At 32.2% G+C, this 20,353-nt stretch overlaps 1 protein-coding gene across 1 annotated transcript; it reads left to right on the forward strand.

Moving 5' to 3' along the window:
- Nucleotides 1-3,507: 3,507 nt before the first annotated feature.
- LOC140438387 (uncharacterized) lies at nucleotides 3,508-7,594 on the forward strand. The gene is made up of 2 exons (XM_072528068.1): nucleotides 3,508-3,663; nucleotides 7,167-7,594. Exons 1-2 carry the CDS (start codon nucleotides 3,619-3,621, stop codon nucleotides 7,533-7,535), a joined length of 414 nt encoding a protein of 137 aa, XP_072384169.1. The 5' UTR covers nucleotides 3,508-3,618; the 3' UTR covers nucleotides 7,536-7,594.
- Nucleotides 7,595-20,353: the final 12,759 nt, after the last annotated feature.

Genomic DNA, 20,353 nt, shown 5'->3' on the forward strand with positions numbered 1-20,353 from the left:
TATATATATATATATATATATATATATATATATATATATATATATATATATTTATATCTTCTGAATATATAATGAGAAGAAAACTAGACGAATGGGACGGATGAATAAAGGAGGCAGAAAAATCAGCAACCTGCGATACGCAAATGACACACTAATACAAGTAGCGAACGAAGTCGAAATGTTTACCATCACTAAACGGCTAAGCCGGATAAGCGAAGAATTCGGCCTTCAGATCAACACCAAAAAAACAAAAATAATGATCGTAGACAGAGCAAATAATAATCTACCGCACATATACCAAGTGACAAATTTCGAAGTTGTCAGATTTGTATGCTTGGTCTCGCTGATTACCAACAATGGCGATTGCTTCTCAGAAATCAAGCGTAGACTAGTAATGACCCGAACAGCAACAGCTAAATTGAATAAAATATGGAAAGACCGAACAATAACAAAAGAATAATAAGCTCAGGTTGGTCAATGCCCTTATTTTTCCTATTGCCACAAACGCAGCTGAAACATGGACTCTCAAAAAAATTCATAGGATCAAGAAAAAATCAATAGAGGATCTTGTTATATTCTTTGGTTAGAAGATTGAATCGGCAAAGGTGTGGTGGTGGAATGCCTCTCAGCACTGGTAGCCAATAAGTTGGTGTGAATTTGATTACTCCAGCGATCATTCTCATGGTGTTATTTAGCTGGACATAAATCTTTTAAACATGAGCAGTGTTGATCTATATTGGTGCGCAATATTCAGCTACAGAACAAACAAGAGCTAAGAATGAGGACCTGAGTGTGGATGTCGATGCCCCTCAAGTTGAGCCGCAGAGCTTCTGAATGATATTTCTGGTTTTTAGCTTCTCGGCAACTGTACTTAAATGTTCTCTAAAGCTTAACGTTCTGTCTAAAGTTACGCCTAGGTATTTTAGATGTTTATTGTGGTTGAGTTGTGTATCAAAATGAACGTTTAGTGTCCTTGTCGCAAATTTGTTGTTTAGGTGAAAGCAGGTTACTTCGGTTTTAGAGTTGATGCGAAGTCCCCATTTTTAAAAGTAACTTTTCATAACTTCTAGGTTTTCTATCAGAATCTCCTTAACTAACATGGTTATTGTGGTTTAGTTGTATATTATCAAAATGAACGTTTAGTGTTCTTGTCGCCAATTTGTTGTTTGGGTGAAAGCAGGTTACTTCAGCTTTAGAGGCGTTGGGGTGAAGTCCCCATTTTTAAAAGTAACTCTAACTTCTAGGTTTTCTATCAGACTCTCCTTAGCTTCTTCTAGGGATTTTATTTGTATTCATAAGGCCCAGACATCGGCATAGCTAAACGTTGCTGCTGTTGTTGTCGCCATGTCTGCTGCGATGTAAAGGCTAAATAGCAGTAGGGCTAGTACCGAGCCTTGTGGTAGAGTTTTCTGCTGGTGCTTATTTCTGATTCCATAATTAATTGAAATACTCTGACAGTGAGCATACTTTCTATTAATCTGGTGGTGAATTTGCAAGGAATAGTGCATAAAAGTTTATAAATTATGCCTTTCCGCCAGACTGTGTCGAAAGCTGCTGACAAATCTATGAAAGCAGCAGAATTCTTGAGTTTTCTTTGAAAACCGGCTTCTATAAGTACAAAGAGATAGCACCTGGTTGGTGCAACCTCGATTTGGTCTAAAACCTGCTTGTTTGATTGGAATAGCTTAAAGGATTATTGGGATTATTATGTTAAAAACTATTGTTTCAAGTAGTTTATACATTATAGACAATGGAGCAATTGGTCGATAGTTTTTTGGGTGGCCAGCTGGTTTACCCGGTTTTAGTATTGCTATAACTTTTGAATATTTAAATTCCCGTGGGATTCTGCCGGTCTGAATTATGTTTGTAAAGAAATATGCTAGCCAGGTTTTTAGGTTTCCTTATTAGGGTCCAAGCTTTCCTATTTAATGTTTGAAAGTTTAGGTTTTCTTCTATCTTAGTCCATTTTTGCCAGCATGCTACGTTTAGACTATAAATAAGTTCATTTGCGATCTCTTGGTATGCAGTGTTAAGAAAATTCTGAGCATAGGTCTTATTGACAGGAGGTATCCAACTTAGGCACTTATCAAGGTCAGAAGCAAACTTTTCCCAATTTGCTCGTGTAAAGTTCCATCTTGGTCTTGGAATTGATTTGATTAGAGGAATTTGTATGTCAAGCTCTACAATTACTGGGCGATGCTTGATCTGTGGAAAATCTTGGAGAACACCTCTTGTGGTTACCGGAGGGGCGTTATTACAGTCGTTTAATATAAAACATAAGTCTGGGTTGTACTCCCTGTTCCACGCGGCTGATTTAAATGTTCCTTTGTCTTTAGCATCAAAAACTGCTCATCTTCGGTTCACTGTATCATTCCCATTTATATCAATATCCCTGTGTTTCTACTGCTCGTTAGCGATAGCTGATAGGTAGCACCTAGCAGTTCTTAGCCCGGTATTTTTCCTATATATTTGGGATCGTTATATTCGTTATATCGATATCGTTCTCTTTTGGTATCCTTAATAGATATTGGTTTTTGGCTTAGCTTATGCTTTCTATATTAATCTGACAAATTCGAACTGAAGGTCCGATTTTTTTAGTAGAAGAGCTTTGACAAGAGCTTGTTGTTAAGTTTTGAGTCATGCTTCTGTGTGTCGAAGTAAGGACACACTAAGATTGTCTGACCGCCAGTATATGCTTTAATGGCATTTTTTTGTATAAAACTAAGCTATGTCCACTTGTACAACTGTAATGTTAGTAGATGTTGTTGAGATCAATTTTCTCTAAAAAGCTTATTTTTAATTCTGAATATAAATGAAATATATCTTGTTTGGCTTATTCTAATAGTCTATGTATTCTATAATAGTATCCTTTTTTATGAAATAATATAATTCGAGGATTGCTTATAATAAAAAACTTAAACAAAAACGTTGCTGCAACTAATTAAAGTAATAGTTTTGCTTGATAAAATATAAAAGGCTTTCTATGTAATTAAACTTCTATAATACATTCGATTTGTAATAGGGCATATAAACATATTTGAGAGATATAAAAGTCACTAAAGTCAAATAAATTCTTAAAGCGAATATCTTGCTCCTGGTTTATCAATATCTAGTAAGTATCATTTACATTATAAAAGGGGATGTGAAAAATCGTGAACTATTAAAATAAAACATTTACCATAATACATTTCTAACAAAAGTTAATCTTTTTTACATCCAGAAAACCAACACTTGTAAATTTTGTGATATTTTGCATGTTAAAGTCAAAAAAGCTGTGAATGAAGAAAATAATCAAGAACTTAAAGATTATTATGCTTTAGCTGTTGATGCTAGAAATATGCTGCAGTTCTAAAAATATTATGATTAAAATAACAAGGTTAAAATCTTTAAACAATAAAATGAAATTCTACTGATTTGATTTGGTATATGGGTAATTCCATTAATTTAACACCTACTACTTTAAATATTTTGCTAGAAAAATTAAATATATGCATTTATTGTTAAAAATTTCCATTTTTTTTGTTATAAACTAGATATATAAAGCAATGAAGATATTAGAAGGACAGATATTCAACAACTCGCTTGAAACTTAATACCAGATACAATCTACACGACAAAATGAAACTTTTCATTGTTTTCGCTTGTGTTTTAGTGGCAGCAGTGGTAAGATATATTTATATTATTTTTTAAACCACCTGTCTTTTAATGATTGTTAATAATTTTTATTTTTATTTGAACCTTGGTGTTTTATTTTTCATTTATTACTTATTTTTATAATGCTTACTGGAGAATATTAAAACGTTATTTAAGTGATTTAATTTTTATTATAGAAATTATAATTATTATATTAATATAATTATTATTATGGTGAAAATGTTTTAAAATAATGAAATGGTCATCATTCCAAAGTTACAAATATCTTCTCCTTAAAAATAAAAAAAAAACTAACTCTATTGGAAACAAGCTCTTTTGCAACCAGATCTCATCAACCACCGCTTGTAATCTTTTTTGGACTTTAAACCTTATTTTTTTTTTAGACTCAACTGATTTTAGTTTTTAAAATTTATTGTTAATTAAAAACATATTCTATCATTTTCTTAAATTTCTAACAACTTTGAAAATGTATTTTTTAAATTAATTTTACTTCTCTCGGTTCACTAATCATATATCCTTCTTAGTACCTACAAATATTGGTTCGGTTATTATATTAACATATATTTTGATATATTTATGTGTTTCTCTTAAATTAAAATCGACGTTTTCTGCTTTGCGCCCTATGAGGGAACGTTTTAAGGGGAAGCTCGAGATAGGAGTGGCAAACTTTCTTGCATCTGTTTTGGGGTTTCAAATTTGCCATTATCAGCAAAATTTAGCTTTTTCATATTATTTTTAGAGGTTCAGTGGCATTTTCGTTTCTAACGACTGGAGTATGTTGTTTATTTCTCTCTCCTTTGTTTTTATACTTTGTTAAAAATCTAAACCTAACCTAAAAAAGATAAGCTCGAATTCACACCCATCAATGGGTGGTTCTGTTAGTGCACATCCATTGTTTTATTTACACCCATCAATGAGTGGATTGGTTAAAAATTAATTTATAACCAATGAAAAGCTGCGACGTCACGACACACCCATCAATGGGTGTGAACTTAAGCTTATCTTGGTTTTGAATGAAGTATAGATATTATGTATCTATATTTTACCTAATATTGTTCTGAAGCTATTTTCTTGTGGCATGTTAAAGTAATTACTATTTAAATGTAAATAAACTACAATTAAAGGTTAAAGTACGTTTATTGACGTTTCAATTTCCACTTCGGAAATCGTTCTCAAAATACAAACATTATTAAATTGTTTATGAATTTAATAATGTTTGTATTTTGAGAAGGGTTTCCTCAGTGGAAATTGAAACGTCAATAAACGTACTTTAATCTTTAATTGTGGCTTATTCCCATTTAAATAGTAATTATATTTTACCTGTACCAATAACTCATCAGATCCACAATATTTTCCCTACGGCTTTTCACATCTATAATATTTGTGGCAACATTTTTACCTGACGGAAGAATGGATAACGAGCAACCTAAGTCTACTATTCAAAAAAGGAGATAAAAAACAGCCAGAAAACTACAGAGTATAAATTTGTTAAATACTATTCTAAAACTTACAACTAAAATTTTACAAATACTAATAAATCAGAGGATAAGTTTAGCAGATGAACAAGAGGGCTTTCGTAGTAGAAGATCGTGTACAGATGCAATAGTCGTTATAAAGCAAATTACTGAGAAATCACTAGAGTGTAATAGACCAGCATTTCTGTGTCTGATTGACTTAAAGCAAGCGTTTGACAGAGTAACACTAAAATATGTAATCCATCTTCTGTATAATGGAGAAGTTCTCCTAAATGTTATAAAAACTCTTGAAAACATCTACCAAAACAACAAAATAGAAGTCAGAATAGATGGACAACTTACAGAACCTATAGAAATAGTCAGCGGAATAAGACAAAGTGATCATAGAGCCCTATGCTCTTCAATTTAATCATATATGAATATATGTTAACAAAGGAACAAAAGATAGAATGGAAAACAAAGAAATAAAAGTACCTACTCTTTTACGCAGACGACGCAATATTAATAGCCTAAGATGAAGATAGTCTGCAAAAACTGGTCCACAGATTTAACATAAGAGCAAAAAACTTTTATATGACAATCTCATCTCAGAAAACTAAAACAATAGTAATCGGCAAAGAACCAACTAGATGTAAAATAGAAATTGATGGCATTAGTCTTGAACAAGTAATGGAAATAAAATACCTTGGAAGTACACTGTCCAGCTATGAAGACTGGACAAAGAAGTGAGAGATCAAGTACAAAAAGCAAATAGACTAGCAGGATGCCTTAATAACACTATATGGCAAAACAGACACATTACCACAAATGAAGTCAAGAATTTATAAAGCCAATAATGACATATGCCTCAGAAAAAAGACCCGACACAGCCACAACGCAAAGGCTACTCGAAACGATAGAGATGAGACTACCTAGGAGAACTACAGAAAATACGCTGAGAGATCGAAAGAGAAGTGAAGATATTAAACGAAAATGTAACGTACAGTGTAAAAATAAAGGAACACACAAGAAAAAAAGAATAGAATAAGTACATAAGCAGAATGGGGGAGATCCTTGTCGTCAAAATAGCAAGAGGTAAGTCACCAATCGGCAGAAGAAGTATCGGACGGCCGCGCAAAAGATGGAGTGACAACCTTCCATAAAGGTAATAATCCGCTAATGAATAAGCAGAATTGCTTATAAAGACAAAGAAGAAGAGGACTTTAGAAGATGTGTTAGCCTGATATATAAGAGATTTGTGACATTATTGTCACAAACAGGTTGCATTGCTCCTGTAATGATTCTTTTTCAAGTTTTCAACTTTCTTAGCTTAGCTTAGCTGCACCGTATTGATGACGACCAACGAGTCAGAAATACGGTTGCGTTCCACTTGTTATACCTTTTGTTTGTTTACATTTGCTTTTACAGATATATAGTGCGTAAGCTTATCTCATCAGGTCGTCTGTGATCTTTATTTTTCTTCTCCTACTACTTTCTATAACTCAATTCAGTAGTTTTTCACATTGTGTCGTTATTAGTTCAACATTCAATATGCTATAATAATAACTATCTTAGTATAGCTCTCATTTCGGCATCAATAAATGCTACACCTAGGCCTTCCTTGACATTTTGATTTTCATTCTTATCCTTTTTGTCACTCCACTCATCTGTTAAATAATTCTCATTTTTGCCACAAATATTACTTCTTTTTCTTTTTGTTTAACTGACAGTTTTGTAAAATCCATAATGTTATTGTATTTATTTTTTTTTTGTTGAAACCACTTTTGTCATTCAGTTTAATCGTCTAATTAAATAAAACTGTAAGCTTAATCGTCCGGTGAAAAGTATAGGAAATGAAGTACAAACCGGAATGTAAAAACACTATACTATTTATACAATTTGATAGTCTGATCACAGCCTTTCGTAAATTTATTTCAATGTTCTCTATTTTAAGCTGTTAATAATCAGCGGTTTAATATTTTTGTCCTTTTTAAAAATAAAATATTTTAAAATTTTATATTGAAATATATTTTTCATAATATTATTTGTACGTTTCAGGCTAGCCATTTACCAAATCTGCCCGAAAACGAAAGAATTAAATTAGCTAAAGTACATGCGGACTGTCAAGCTGATCCAAAAACCTATGAAAATGAAGATAAATTAAGAAACCTTAAAAATAACATTGATGACCATCAAGTAGGTGTTCATATGTTTTGCATGGCTGTTAAATCAGGCTTATTGAAGAGCAATGGAGACTTTGATATCCCTGCTATTACCAGCAAAGTTTCCCTGGTGATCAAAGATCATTCCAAGGTTGATGGACTCGTCCAAAAATGTGCCAAAAAATCAGACAACTCGGGAAAAACCGCCAACTTGTTGTTCCTATGCTTCGTCCAGAACGATATTCAATATTACCATAATTTGTAAATTTGATAATATACTAAATTTAAGCTGTAACTAGATTATATTAAATAAAAAAATTACGTAACGTTAAAATGATTTAAAAAATATATGATATATAAAAACCAAGATTAATACTATTAAAGAAATTAATATCAATCGAGTATCATTGCGCCTAGCTTTCGACATCCGCTTCGATGTCATCTTCAGGGTTTCCGAGGTTTAAGTCTTTAGAGACCTAGTATATACTAAAAAAATACAAAAATATGTCGGTCAACAGAAAAGTCAATATAATTATTATTTAAACCAAACTAAAGCTTTCCTACAACAAAATACAAACTTACTAATTTTAACAGCAGATAAATGGGACAAAACAGTAATAATGTTGAAATCTGAATATCTGAACAAACTTAAATTACTATTAAATGATAAAACATTATGCAAAAAAGAAAACACAAATCTTACAAATAAAATCCAAACTTGTTTAACTTATTAACAAATGGTATAATAAGAAATACATAGACTTAAACTTAAAAAATAAAATATTGTCTCACAATGGCACATCTCCATATATTTATGGACTTCCAAAAGAATATAAAAATAACATTGCTCTTCGCCCAATTATTAGTACCTAATATTGAAGGTGCAACATACATCATCATTATCATTAGCTATACAACCCATGGTGGGTCTTAGCCTGCTCAAGGATAAGTCTCCATTCTCTCCTATTCTTCGCCTTGGCTTTCCATTTTCGTACTCCCAACATTCTCAAGTCTTCCTCCACCTGATCCTTAAATCGTGCTCTATGTCTGCCTCTCCTTCTCACTCCATCTATTCTTTGGTTATAAATATGTTTTGGCGGCTCCATCTCATTCATTCTCTCTATGTGACCTAACCATCTCAGCCAGTTTATTTTGATGGACCTAATAATATCAGGTTTGTCATACAGGCGGTAAAGTTCGAAATTATAGCGTCTACGCCATAATCCGCCCTAGTGTAATCCTCCATAGATATACCGGAGGATTTTACGTTCAAAGCATCTTAAACGTTATTCATCGCTCTTTGTCATCGTCCATATTTCCGACACGTAGGTGAGAATGGGCTTGATAAGAGTTTTGTATATCACTAGTTTCGTTCTTTTTGTAACTAGGCTTGTTGTTAAAACATTTTTTAATCCATAATAGGCTCTATTTGCCAGATATATTCTTCTTAAAGTGCCTATCCATTCTGGATGTTGGCGATCATCACGGCTATCTTTACTTTGTTTATTGCAGCGCGGAACAGTTCAGTGGTAGTCGTGTTATACCACTTTCGTAAATTTTGAAGCCAGGAAATGCGTCTTCTTCCGGGTCCTCTCTTACCATTTACCTTCCCTTGGAGAATCAGCTGGAGAAGGCCGTAACGTTCTTGATTTCTCATTACATGTCCTAGATATTCCAACTTTTTAGTTTTGACGGTCATGAGAATTTCACATTCTTTCCCCATTCTACGCAGGACCTCCACATTAGTAACTCTGTCAACCCAGGATATACGTAAGATGCGCCTATAACACCACATTTCGAAAGCTTCGAGCCGATTCATAGATGCAACAGTCAGTGTCCACGCTTCCATTCCGTAGAGCAGAACTGTGAATATGTAGCAGTTCAATAGACGGCATTTTGTTTTTAATGATATGTCTCGACTGTTGAAAATGGCTCTCATTCTAACGAATGCTGCTTTTGCTTTTATTATTCGCTGTTTAATTTCTGTTGAGTGGTCCCATTGGCTATTTAAATTGGTGCCTAGATATGTATATTGCTCGACTCTTTCGATATTCTGTTGGTTGATTGTAAGTTGAGCGTTTAGTATTGGTTTTTCACTAATTGTCATAAATTTGGTTTTCTTTATGTTAAGAGCTAGTCCGCATCTGTTGCTGACTTCTGTTATGCGATTTGTTAATATCTGTAAGTCATTCAGATTATCGGCAAAAACTATAGTGTCATCTGCATATCTAATGTTATTCAACCATTCACCGTTTATTAGTATTCCTTTCGCACAACCGTCTAAAGCTTCCTTCAGATATATCGCCAGATATATCCGTCTGATAATTTCTGCACTTACTGCATTATTCTGATTAATTTGTGAGCCTAGGTCCAACATACAACCTCTCCAAATATTTTGCAGATATTTTGGGAAGTGCAATCGGTAAAAACAACTATCATATAGAGGATTCATGGGATTTTTACAATTTTATTTTAAAACAATCTGTACCAATTCATCACAAACTTTATCTCTATTATACACTAACATCCCAATTTAAATAGCTATAATCATCATCATCATCATATAACGGGGGTCCTACGGCGATTGCCGCTTCCCGCATTTCAGCCTCCATCTTTTCCTATCTCTCCAATCTCCCTCTTCTAAGCCTCTAGATTGCATTGTTTTTGTAATTTCTCTTCTCCAGGAATTTGGTGGTCTTCCCCTTTTCCTTCTTTCTGGCGGAACATACATTAAGGCTTTCTTTGGCCACCGCTCCTCCTCCATTCTCATCACGTGACCATACCATTGTAATTGCCTTCCTTGTATTCTATCTGAAAGAGTATCTCTAATTCCTGTACGGTTTCGTATTTCCTCATTCCTGATTCTTTCCATTCTCGATACTCGACATGACCTTCTAAGATAATCCATTTCCACAACGTCTACTTTATCTCGTTCATTCTTTGTCATCGTCCAACATTCGGCACCATATGTGGTAATTGGTTCTACAATTGCTCTGTATACGCGAAGTTTGGTATGCATCTTTATTTTATTAGACCACAGTAATGAATTCAGTATTCGGATGCATTTTTTCCCTTGGGTTATTCGGTTTTGTACATCTATCTTAACTCTGCCATCTGCTGATATGATGCTTCCTAGATATTTATACTGGTTGCAGCCTTTTATGACTGCGTTTTCAAGCCTCAGATCTGTGGTATTTCCTCCAATTTTTAAATATTCTGTTTTGCTTATGTTTACAGTAAGCCCCCATTTGGCATATTCCTCAAATAATTTTCGATTCATATAATTTATATCTTCCTCATCGGTTGCAACCACCACCTGATCATCTGCAAACAACAATGTATACAGAGTTTCTTGTCCCACTTCGATGCCCATAAATCTACATTTATTTCTCCAATTCCTCAATGCTTCTTGGACGTATATTTTAAAGAGTGTCGGTGACAAACAGCATCCTTGTTAGGCCTTCAGTGACTTTAAATTCATTTGAGGTTCTGGTTCCAATTTTTACACAACTAACTGCATTTTCGTACAATTTATATATCGCTCGGATATACGTCGAATCCAATCCGGACCTTTTGAGGACCTCAAACATTTTCTTTAACGGGACACTATCATATGCTTTCTCAAGGTCTATAAATACCAAATGGGTCTCTCTACTTCTTTCGACACGCTTTTCAATTATTTGTCTTAGGATAAATATATTATCAAGGCAGGATCTCCCGGTACGAAAGCCGCTTTGTAATAGCTATAAACATTGTCAAAACTAGATGGAATAAGATACAAACACATACTTCTCTTTCTCTTGAAGAATTCCTAGAGGGTGTAAAATTCTGCCTCAGCTCAACGTTCTTTCAACACGAAAATGACTATTATTCTCAAATGGCTGGAGTGGCCATTGATGCTGAGATACAAACTTAGTAATGGAAATATTAGAAACAACAGTCATCTCTAAATTGAAGTACAACATACATTTCTACAAACGATGATGATGACTGCTTACTCTGCATTCCGGATCATGAAATCGATCATACTTCTCAAATGTTCAATAATTTCCATAATTAGATTAAATTTACGTATGAACTAGAAGAAAATAATAAAATTACTTTTCTTGATTTAAGTTTAGAACAAAACAACATTAATCGAATGATAACAACTAACTGGTTTATAAAAGATGTTTGGTCGGGAAGATATCTAAATTTTAATATCAACGCACCCAATCATAGCCCATAAAGGAAGTCTTGTGTTAAATCTTATTGATAGAGCAATTAAACTATCTAGTCCACAATATCGTTTCATAAATCTGAAAAAAGATATTTTAGAAAAAAATAATTATTTACCAGAATTTTCTTCTTCTTTAAGTGCCATCTCCGCGACGAAGGTTGGCAATCATCATGGCTATTCTGACCTTCGAGGCAGCTGCTCTGAACAATTGCCTTGAGCTGCAACCAAACCACTCTCTCAGGTTCTTCAACCAGGAAACGCCTCTTTTTCCTACCCTTCTCCTACCCTCTACTTTACATTGAATTATGAGTCTCAAGATGTTGTATCTTTCGCCTCTCATCACTTGTCCGAGATATTATAATTTCCTTTCTTTTATTTTATTTTCCATTTTCCTCTCTCTGCCTATCCTCCTTAACACTTCTGTATTCGTGACTCTATCTATCCATGGAATCCTTAACAATCTTCTAAATGTTCACATTTCAAACGCGTTAAGTGGATTTATTGTATTCCGGTTTAATGTCCATGATTCAGCTCCATAGTAGAGTACACTATGTACATAGCATTTAATTAGCCTTATTCTGAGAGCTAATGTCAGATCTTTGCTGCATAAAATCTTTTTCATTTTCACGAATTTGGCATGTGCTTTTTCAATTCTGACTCTTATTTAATATTTCGTTTGTATTGTTGTTCTTGCTAATATTCATGAATTTGGTTTTTTTGATGTTAAGAGAGAGTCCGTATTCTCTACTATATCTTAATATTTTGTTCATTATTCTTTCTGAGTCTTCCAGAATTTTACCATCTAATTAAAAAAAAGAAGTTGTATTATCAGAAATCAATCTAATTTCAATACAGAACCAAAACAAACCCAAACCATACTTAACAATAATAATAATAATAATGTCTACGCCTGCACCTGAAAATAAGGATGTCACTAAATCAAACAAATACTATTATATCCTTACCATAAATTAATGGATTTTCTGAACAAATGTCAAAAATGTTAGCAAAGTATGATATTAATATCCGACATAAATAATTAAAAACATCTGAAAAATATTTTTCAAAATTTAAACCCATTGTTAATAAAGATCATCAATTAAATGTTATTTATAAAGTAAACTGTAAATACTGTAATTCAACATATATTGGGCAAACACACCAATATCTGCATTAATGGGTTGTTGCACACAAACATAGTGAACAGACCAACGGATTAAATACAACAGCCCTAGACAAACATTCTCTAGGAAATAGCCATTCTTTTGATTTTGAAAATGTACAGATTTTGGAAAAAGAACAAAATTACAAGAAAACATGCATATTGCAGATGATTCACATAAAACAGCTCCAAATTATATCATTAATAAGACTGACATCAAAGACCTTTCCAATAAGTATCATAATTTAATAAATTGAGTTGCTTTTAAATGCACCATAGCAGATATTTAAGATATGACCCTGAACAACTCATGTTTTAAGATACCTACCAGATGTCATCTGTCAATGTCAGATACCAATTTTTTAATCCATGTTAAACATCTAAAGAGTGTAAGCATGAAATATAATTGTATAATGTAATGTTAATAAAATAAAGTGCTTACTGAATCACAAATAGCCGAAACATTTAAGCAATAGTTAAGTATTTTTATTTACAGTAGACCGACATTACTAAGTAGTAGTAATACATTGATTAGTAATCAGTGTAGTAGTGTCTGGAGACTCGGGAGACTGAGACCTCGGAAGCCCCTGAAGAAGACATCAAAGAGGATGTCGAAAGCTCAGCGCAATGCTAGTCGACGTGGTTCACCCGGAAGACTGTTGAGTTTAATATTCCTGTAATAGTATTAATCTTAGCTCTAAGTTATATATATATATATATATATATATATATATATATATATATATATATATATATATATATATATATATATATAACTAATACTCTACAACAGTACACAGTGAAATCGGTAAATACTGCTCTTTACTAGCACATTGGAATTTAAGCATTATAACAGATAATATAAATACGGTCCTTTAATCATCTACCTAAATATTTTCAGTTAGAAATGCTCAAATTTCTTCGGCCAAACTTTAAATTAGAGTTTAATTACTAAAATGTAACAAAAAGGAAACAAATGATAAAATGAATTCGTAATTGAGACGAGTATTTCGTAGTCTGAAGATAATTAACAGAAAATTTTGTTTGAGAAGTTGTTTCGATTCAAAGTTATCGGCAGTGGCACATCCCATCTTTTAACAAAGTAATTCGAGACTATTGTTTGTAGCAAAGTTAACTTTTTACACTTTACTTATATAAGATTTACGGAACTACCCAGTTCTTCTCCGTAGCTCGTTACAAACAGCTAAAGTAGTAATAGGAAGAGAGATACCGGTAGAATAAATATTCGGTAAATTTAAAGAGATCTTAGTTTGGTATAGTTTTTTATACACACTGGATCTTATTGTTTCTTAAAATAACACAAATTTATTTTTTTTTCAATTCAATTTTTATTTATTTGTCTCTTTCCAACGACTTGTTTGGATGGTGTTTCTGTATTACTTTTTTTCCCAACTGTCGCCTATATCTTGATACTGTGTGACCCATTTTTATCCTATTATTTGACTTGTTTGGACTAGATAAATTATTTAATTTTTGACCACTTCTTGTAAGGTTTTTATTTGATATGTCGTCTTCACTGAAAGCATTTAAGCAGGTGTCCTACGATTTCTTTTGTCCATCACTACAATGCGCCCTCAAGAATTCAATATGTACTTGCTGCCAAAAGGGCAATCCTCTGCATTGTGCGCTACAATAAAACGTCGCCTAAGGTTGGCTCAACGAAGACGAAGTTCTTCTCTTCTTTTTCTTTTTATATAGGCATGACTCTGTCTGTTATATTAAATTGGTGCAGCATACGTTGTTAATCATCTTCACTTTGAGAGAGTAGTATTGCGTCGTCTGCATACCAGATTATTTTAAGTTGTTTTTCTCCCATTTGGTATCGTTTTTTAGTTCTTACTTTTTTTATTATTTCGTCCATAATCAGGTTGATCAATAGAGGAATCAGAGAATCTCCCTGTCTTATCCCATTGACAGCTTCAATAGAGTCGGTTAGTTCTTCTTCTACTTTTGCTTTTATTGTGTTGTTTTGGTCGATATTTTCGATCGTTTTGATTATATTCCTACTTTTGATTATATTATAATTCTTTTGCATACAGTAAGTGGATAACGTCTTTTAATTTGAGCCGGTAAAATGCCTTTGTAAGGTCCACGAAACATAGATATGCTGGGTTGTTGTATTCTAATTGCACTTGCCTTATTATAAATATAGCGTCGATGCATGATCTTCCCGACTTAAAACCTTGTTGTTCTTCTGCTAGTTTTATAATTTTATTCAATTTATTTGTTATCATTTTGGTTGTTAATTTTAGTGTAGTGTTTAATAAATTAATTCCTCTGTAATTTTCCGGGTTCGATTTGCCTCCCTTTTTGAAGAGAGGTATTAGAATGCTTGATGTTTGATCTCCATTCTTGAGGAATTCTGTTTTGTTCTATTATTTTTTGGATTAGTTTTAGTAGTTTGGTCAGATCTGATCCTCCGTACTTTAGGAGTTCGTTCGGTATTCTGTCATCTCCTGGTAATTTTCTATTTTTTAATTTCCTTAACGCTTTCTTTACCTCTTCCTCCTCAATATTTATTTCTTCGAAGATGAAGTTGATGTTTATTAATTCTAAAATCCTCTTCGTCTGCTCTACGGATGCCAGTAATGAAAGCATCTCAGTGTCTGACTTTCAAATATATATTATTTCCTATTTCACCAATTAACAATAAAGTTTCAAAAATCCAACTTCCCACATCTATCTATTTTGCATTTTCATACATAGACTTATGTACAGTTGGTTGCCTATCAGTACCCACACAATTTTTCGCCACAATTCATTCCACATACATTAATCAATAAAACATTTTTCTCCATGTTCTTAACATAAATTCAGGACAAATTTAAAATTTAAAACTACAACATTGATGGTTGCTACTATTATATTATTTTAATTTTAACTTATTTAATTTTTAAATATTGCTGGCTTCTGTCATATTTAGACAAATACATTAAGTTACACTGACCGCTTTGTTCGGACTTCCGTTCTAACATGTCAATATTGTCATTTCAATCAGTTGTTATCATCAAATCCTCGTAGATACCTTGTCTCAGGACCAGCAACTTCATGCAGAGTCGTACGTTGCCATGTTATCAAATCCACTGGTAACTTTAACATCTTAATATATAAGATCGAATAATGTAAACTAAATTTTAACCTATAACTTTTAATGGGTTTTTACCCAGATATTTAGTGGCTCAAAACATGTACACCTAGTAAGTATTAACCACATTTTGTATTAACCTTGGTCAAAATTTAAATTTTACGTTTTTTAATTAAAGTGGTTATATACTTTTGAGGACACTGATGATGGAATATGGATTCCGAAAACGTTTTGTCTTTATGATATAGCCCGATTGGGTTTTTTAATTATATACTTTTATAAAGGATTTTAATACATTTTTTGTGATACATGGTATACAGCCAGCTACAGGAACTTAGTTTCCTTGTGGAAAAGTAAAATAGAGAATGATATCAACAATCACACACATGCAAGAAATAAGAATGACCGAAAACATTGAGAAAACATAGAAATTATTTCGTATATGTATGACCAAGATATTAGAAGAACATAGGATAACTAATAGATTCAATGGATGACGGAAGAAATCCCAGACCTTTTTGAATAAAGAAAGCAATACAAGGACAAGGCAGACGAATACAGAAAAAACAAAGAGAAATAAAACAAAAAATACGAGCGTCTAAAGTAAAGTGGCTTCAGAAATGGCTTAAAGCATGGCATGTTCAATTCGCAGCACAAAAAATTCGTTAAGATTTTGGCCTGTATCATAAGATAAACTCTAGTACCCTAGTATATAATGCAGGAAAACTTATCATTGATGAATGAAAACAGTTTTGAAACACGGTAATTATATAACTGAATTGCTCTAAGATGACAGGCCAAACATACTGAGCAATGTAAATCAAGAAGGGCCTGAAATTTTAAAATCTAAATTTCTTTATACAATTAAATCAGCATGCTACCCCAGCTTCTTCTTTTTTACGTACTATGTCTTTCTCAACGTTGGTTACCATTATAGCTATCTTAATTTTATTCACTGTCCCCTGAATTAATAACACCCTAAATAACAGCTGAACTCTTAAAAATTATATAAGAGGACTATATCAGTGCTCTAGTTAAGCTGTTTAATGCTGTTATACTACTGTTTAAATTACTGAGGAATGAGCCACGCATTGATAAGTTTTCTCTTCACAATATTCATTACCAAATAGACCTAGATGAAACAGAGTTTGGATTTAGAAATGCGCTAAATACCAGTGAGGCAGTTTTTGGCTTAAATGTACTTCTCCAAAAATGCTGCGACCAATTTAAAGATATCAAATATCGAATAGAATAGAATAAAAGATAGGATAGAATAAAATAAATTGAGTTAGCCTTGTGGAAGACAGGATTCAGGTTATAAATGATTATCCTCGATCGAAAAATTTAAAAAGATTACGAGGTTTTCTCGGCATGGTCAACTATTTCAAAAAGTTCATTCCGGACATTAGCCAAAAAAATACCATTAATTAAATTGTTGAAGAAAGGAACTAAATGGAATTGGAAAGAAGAACAGGAAGAGGCTTTTGTACCTAAATTTAAAGGAAGATTTTTCCAAGCGAGTTAAAGTATACCATCCAATGTACCATGTGCCTTTTATACTTCGTACAGATGTATTATTTCAGAAATTTGCAGGGGTACTATCGCAAATACAAAATGGCCAGGAAGTTCCAATTTGTTTTATATCGAGGGTCACGAAAACGCATGAAAAAAAAATATAGTGTAACGTAATTGGAATTTGTGACTGTTTTATTTTGTGGTAGCAGATTACGATTTTATCTTCATGGAGCTAAGTTCACAATACAAAGAGATCACTCAGCTTTATTACATATTATAATAAATCGAGTGATAAATAATAGGGTAAATAGAGGGATACTACTACTTCAGGAATACGTTTTTTAATTCAAATATATAAAAGGTAAGGACAACATGATTGCGGATGCTCTCACCCGAGATGAGGATTTTGGAAAGACAGACGCTCTAAAATTACACGTAGGAATGAATATACTACATGATGAGGACGGTTTATTTTCTTTGAATGAAATACGTCAAGATCAGGAAAGTTTAGAAGATAAAGAGAAAAGATGAGCGGAAAGAGAAAATCAGATTTATTCCATAAGGATTAAATGCAAGGAGTTATATTTAATTACAAAGATATTGGCAGAAAAACTGATAAAAAATTTACACATCATTAATGGACATATTGGCAGCAGAAATGTCTGGTTGGATTTTAGAGAAAATTATATCTGTAAACAAGATTATCGAATAGATAAAAATATGACTAGAAAATGCAGGATATGTCAGAGATACAAAAGTCGAAACTTCACAATTTGAAAAAAAGTGTGGTCTCTAGAGCAAAATGATCGATATCCTCAAGTAATCCTTCTGAAGTTACAAAATTTCTTAGAATTGTAACAGATGGGCAGCACAAGCGATGGGACAGGCAACTGACAGAAATTGAAATTTATTTAAACGAAGACCATTGACATTTTAATCGGGGAAAAAGGTAATGGTCAGAGCTTTACGAATGTAAAATCTCACGACTAACCTATGTGCCAAACTTATGCCTGTTTTCGGAGGTCCCTATATTAGTCCAGTTACTGGGGCTTAAAATATGGTAATACCTCCGAATTTTTTATAACTGCATCGATTTCTTTGAAAATTTCAAATTAAGCTTATCTTACCCTCCACTTCAAAAGTTATATACGCTCTAGGTGCGCTTTTTGTTTTTAAGGAGTGAAAACTACCCCTTATTGAAGAAACTAGGAAAAACACGGATTTAATTATTTTATGCACTTAAATCTTGTTTATTCGCATAAGGTAAATATTGTAATGTGTTCTCTAATATAAAAATTATTTATTCACAATTTTCAACCCTTAAAACCCTTTAAAAACCCTTAAAAGCTAATACTTTTTATAAAAATATTATGAAAAAAAAGTCGTAGCAGCTTGAGATATGTTAATTATGTATTTAACTACAAGTAAAAATTAATACCCTAACTACACAATAATATTTTATTGATTGGAAATTTTCAACCCTTACAGCCACCCTTATGACAAAAATGAATTAAAAAATATTTTTGTCGGTTCGAAACATTTCTTGAGTACATTTTATTTAACGAAAATTAATTTTTTGCATATAAAATAACTTTTTATTATAATTTCAACATTTCAACCCTCACAACCAACCCCTTTTTTAAAAAAATTAATTTAATATATTTTTATTGGTCTGAAACATTTCTTGAGTGCATTCTATTAAACAAAAATTAATTTCTTGCTTATAAAATAACATTTTATTATAATTTCAACATTTCAACACACACAACCACCCCCTTTGTCAAAAATGATTTAAACAATATTTTTAACGATTTGAAATATTTTTAGAGTTCATTTTTTATAGACAAAAAATAATTTTTTACTTATAAAATGAGCCTACTTTTTTCATCCCTTACAAGCACCCCTTTTGATGAAAATAAAATCTTTAAAATATGCTCCAAAATTTATTCTAAAAAGTACTATTGGTTTTTTTACAATAACTCGGTTAATTTTGATGCTACAACATGCATAAAAAACAATTTTACAGGTAATTTAACGGGCTATAAGTATAGGAATGTTAAAACATTCTAAAGTCCTTCATGTTTAAAGGGTGAAGGGTCAAAGGGTCGAAGACCAGTGGTTCATGCGCTATAAAGCAAACTTCAACCAACCATATCTCCGTTATTTTTTAAGCTACAAAAAAATTAAAAAATGAAAATTTTTGTTGAAAAAAAAAAACCTATTTTTTTGTGTTCGTCATCTTTTACGTATCTTTTATAGTTTCAAAGTTATTATAAAAAAAAGATTTTTTTTAATATTTACAAAAAAAGAAAAATGTAATCATACTTTTTTCAAAAACTGGGTATTCTAAAGTGGCTAAATTTTTGGATTATACAAAAAACACTTAAATAAAGTGAATTCCATAAGAAAAACAATTTATTTCAATCCTAGTGAACATGACGTTAGCTTTATTGCGTTTTTTTTACAAAAATTTAAGAAACCCATCGTTTTTTTGATCGTATCTCACGTGCAGTTGGTGTAAAGGACTTTTACCACCACTCATTTTAAAGGTCTTTTCAAGCTCTTTTAAAAATATTATATGAGTTTTTGTCGAAAAATGTGGCCATTTTCCGTTATTTAACGTTAAATACTCGTATTGAAAGAAAAACAAAAACAAACCTTTGAACAGCCATAACTCAGTTAATATTGAACTGAAAATATTCATTAAAAAGCCATTCTTTTTGTTTTTTTATAAGCTTTAATTTTAATCGTTACATTTTTTTTTAAATAAAACTTTTAGTTTCAGAGCTATTCTTAATAAACCTGTGAAAAACATGTTTTTTTTTTAACGAAAAATGACACTTTTCAAAAGCGAATAACTCAAAAAGTATTGATCTAGCGAAAAAAATGTTTACCACATTTTTTGTTTTAAATTTGTCCTTCTATCGAATAGCGTGGTTATTTTAAGTAAAAAAATTTCCACCCTCGAAAAGGAGTGGCAAACACCCCCAGGGTGGAAGCGTACATCGGCACTATATAACTTTTATTTCTTGAGTAATTATTTACCAACACACAAAATTTCAAATGAATCGATTCAGTTAT

This window comes from Diabrotica undecimpunctata, chromosome 4 (genome assembly GCF_040954645.1).
Source record: "Diabrotica undecimpunctata isolate CICGRU chromosome 4, icDiaUnde3, whole genome shotgun sequence".
In the NCBI taxonomy this organism is placed as follows: domain Eukaryota; kingdom Metazoa; phylum Arthropoda; class Insecta; order Coleoptera; family Chrysomelidae; genus Diabrotica; species Diabrotica undecimpunctata.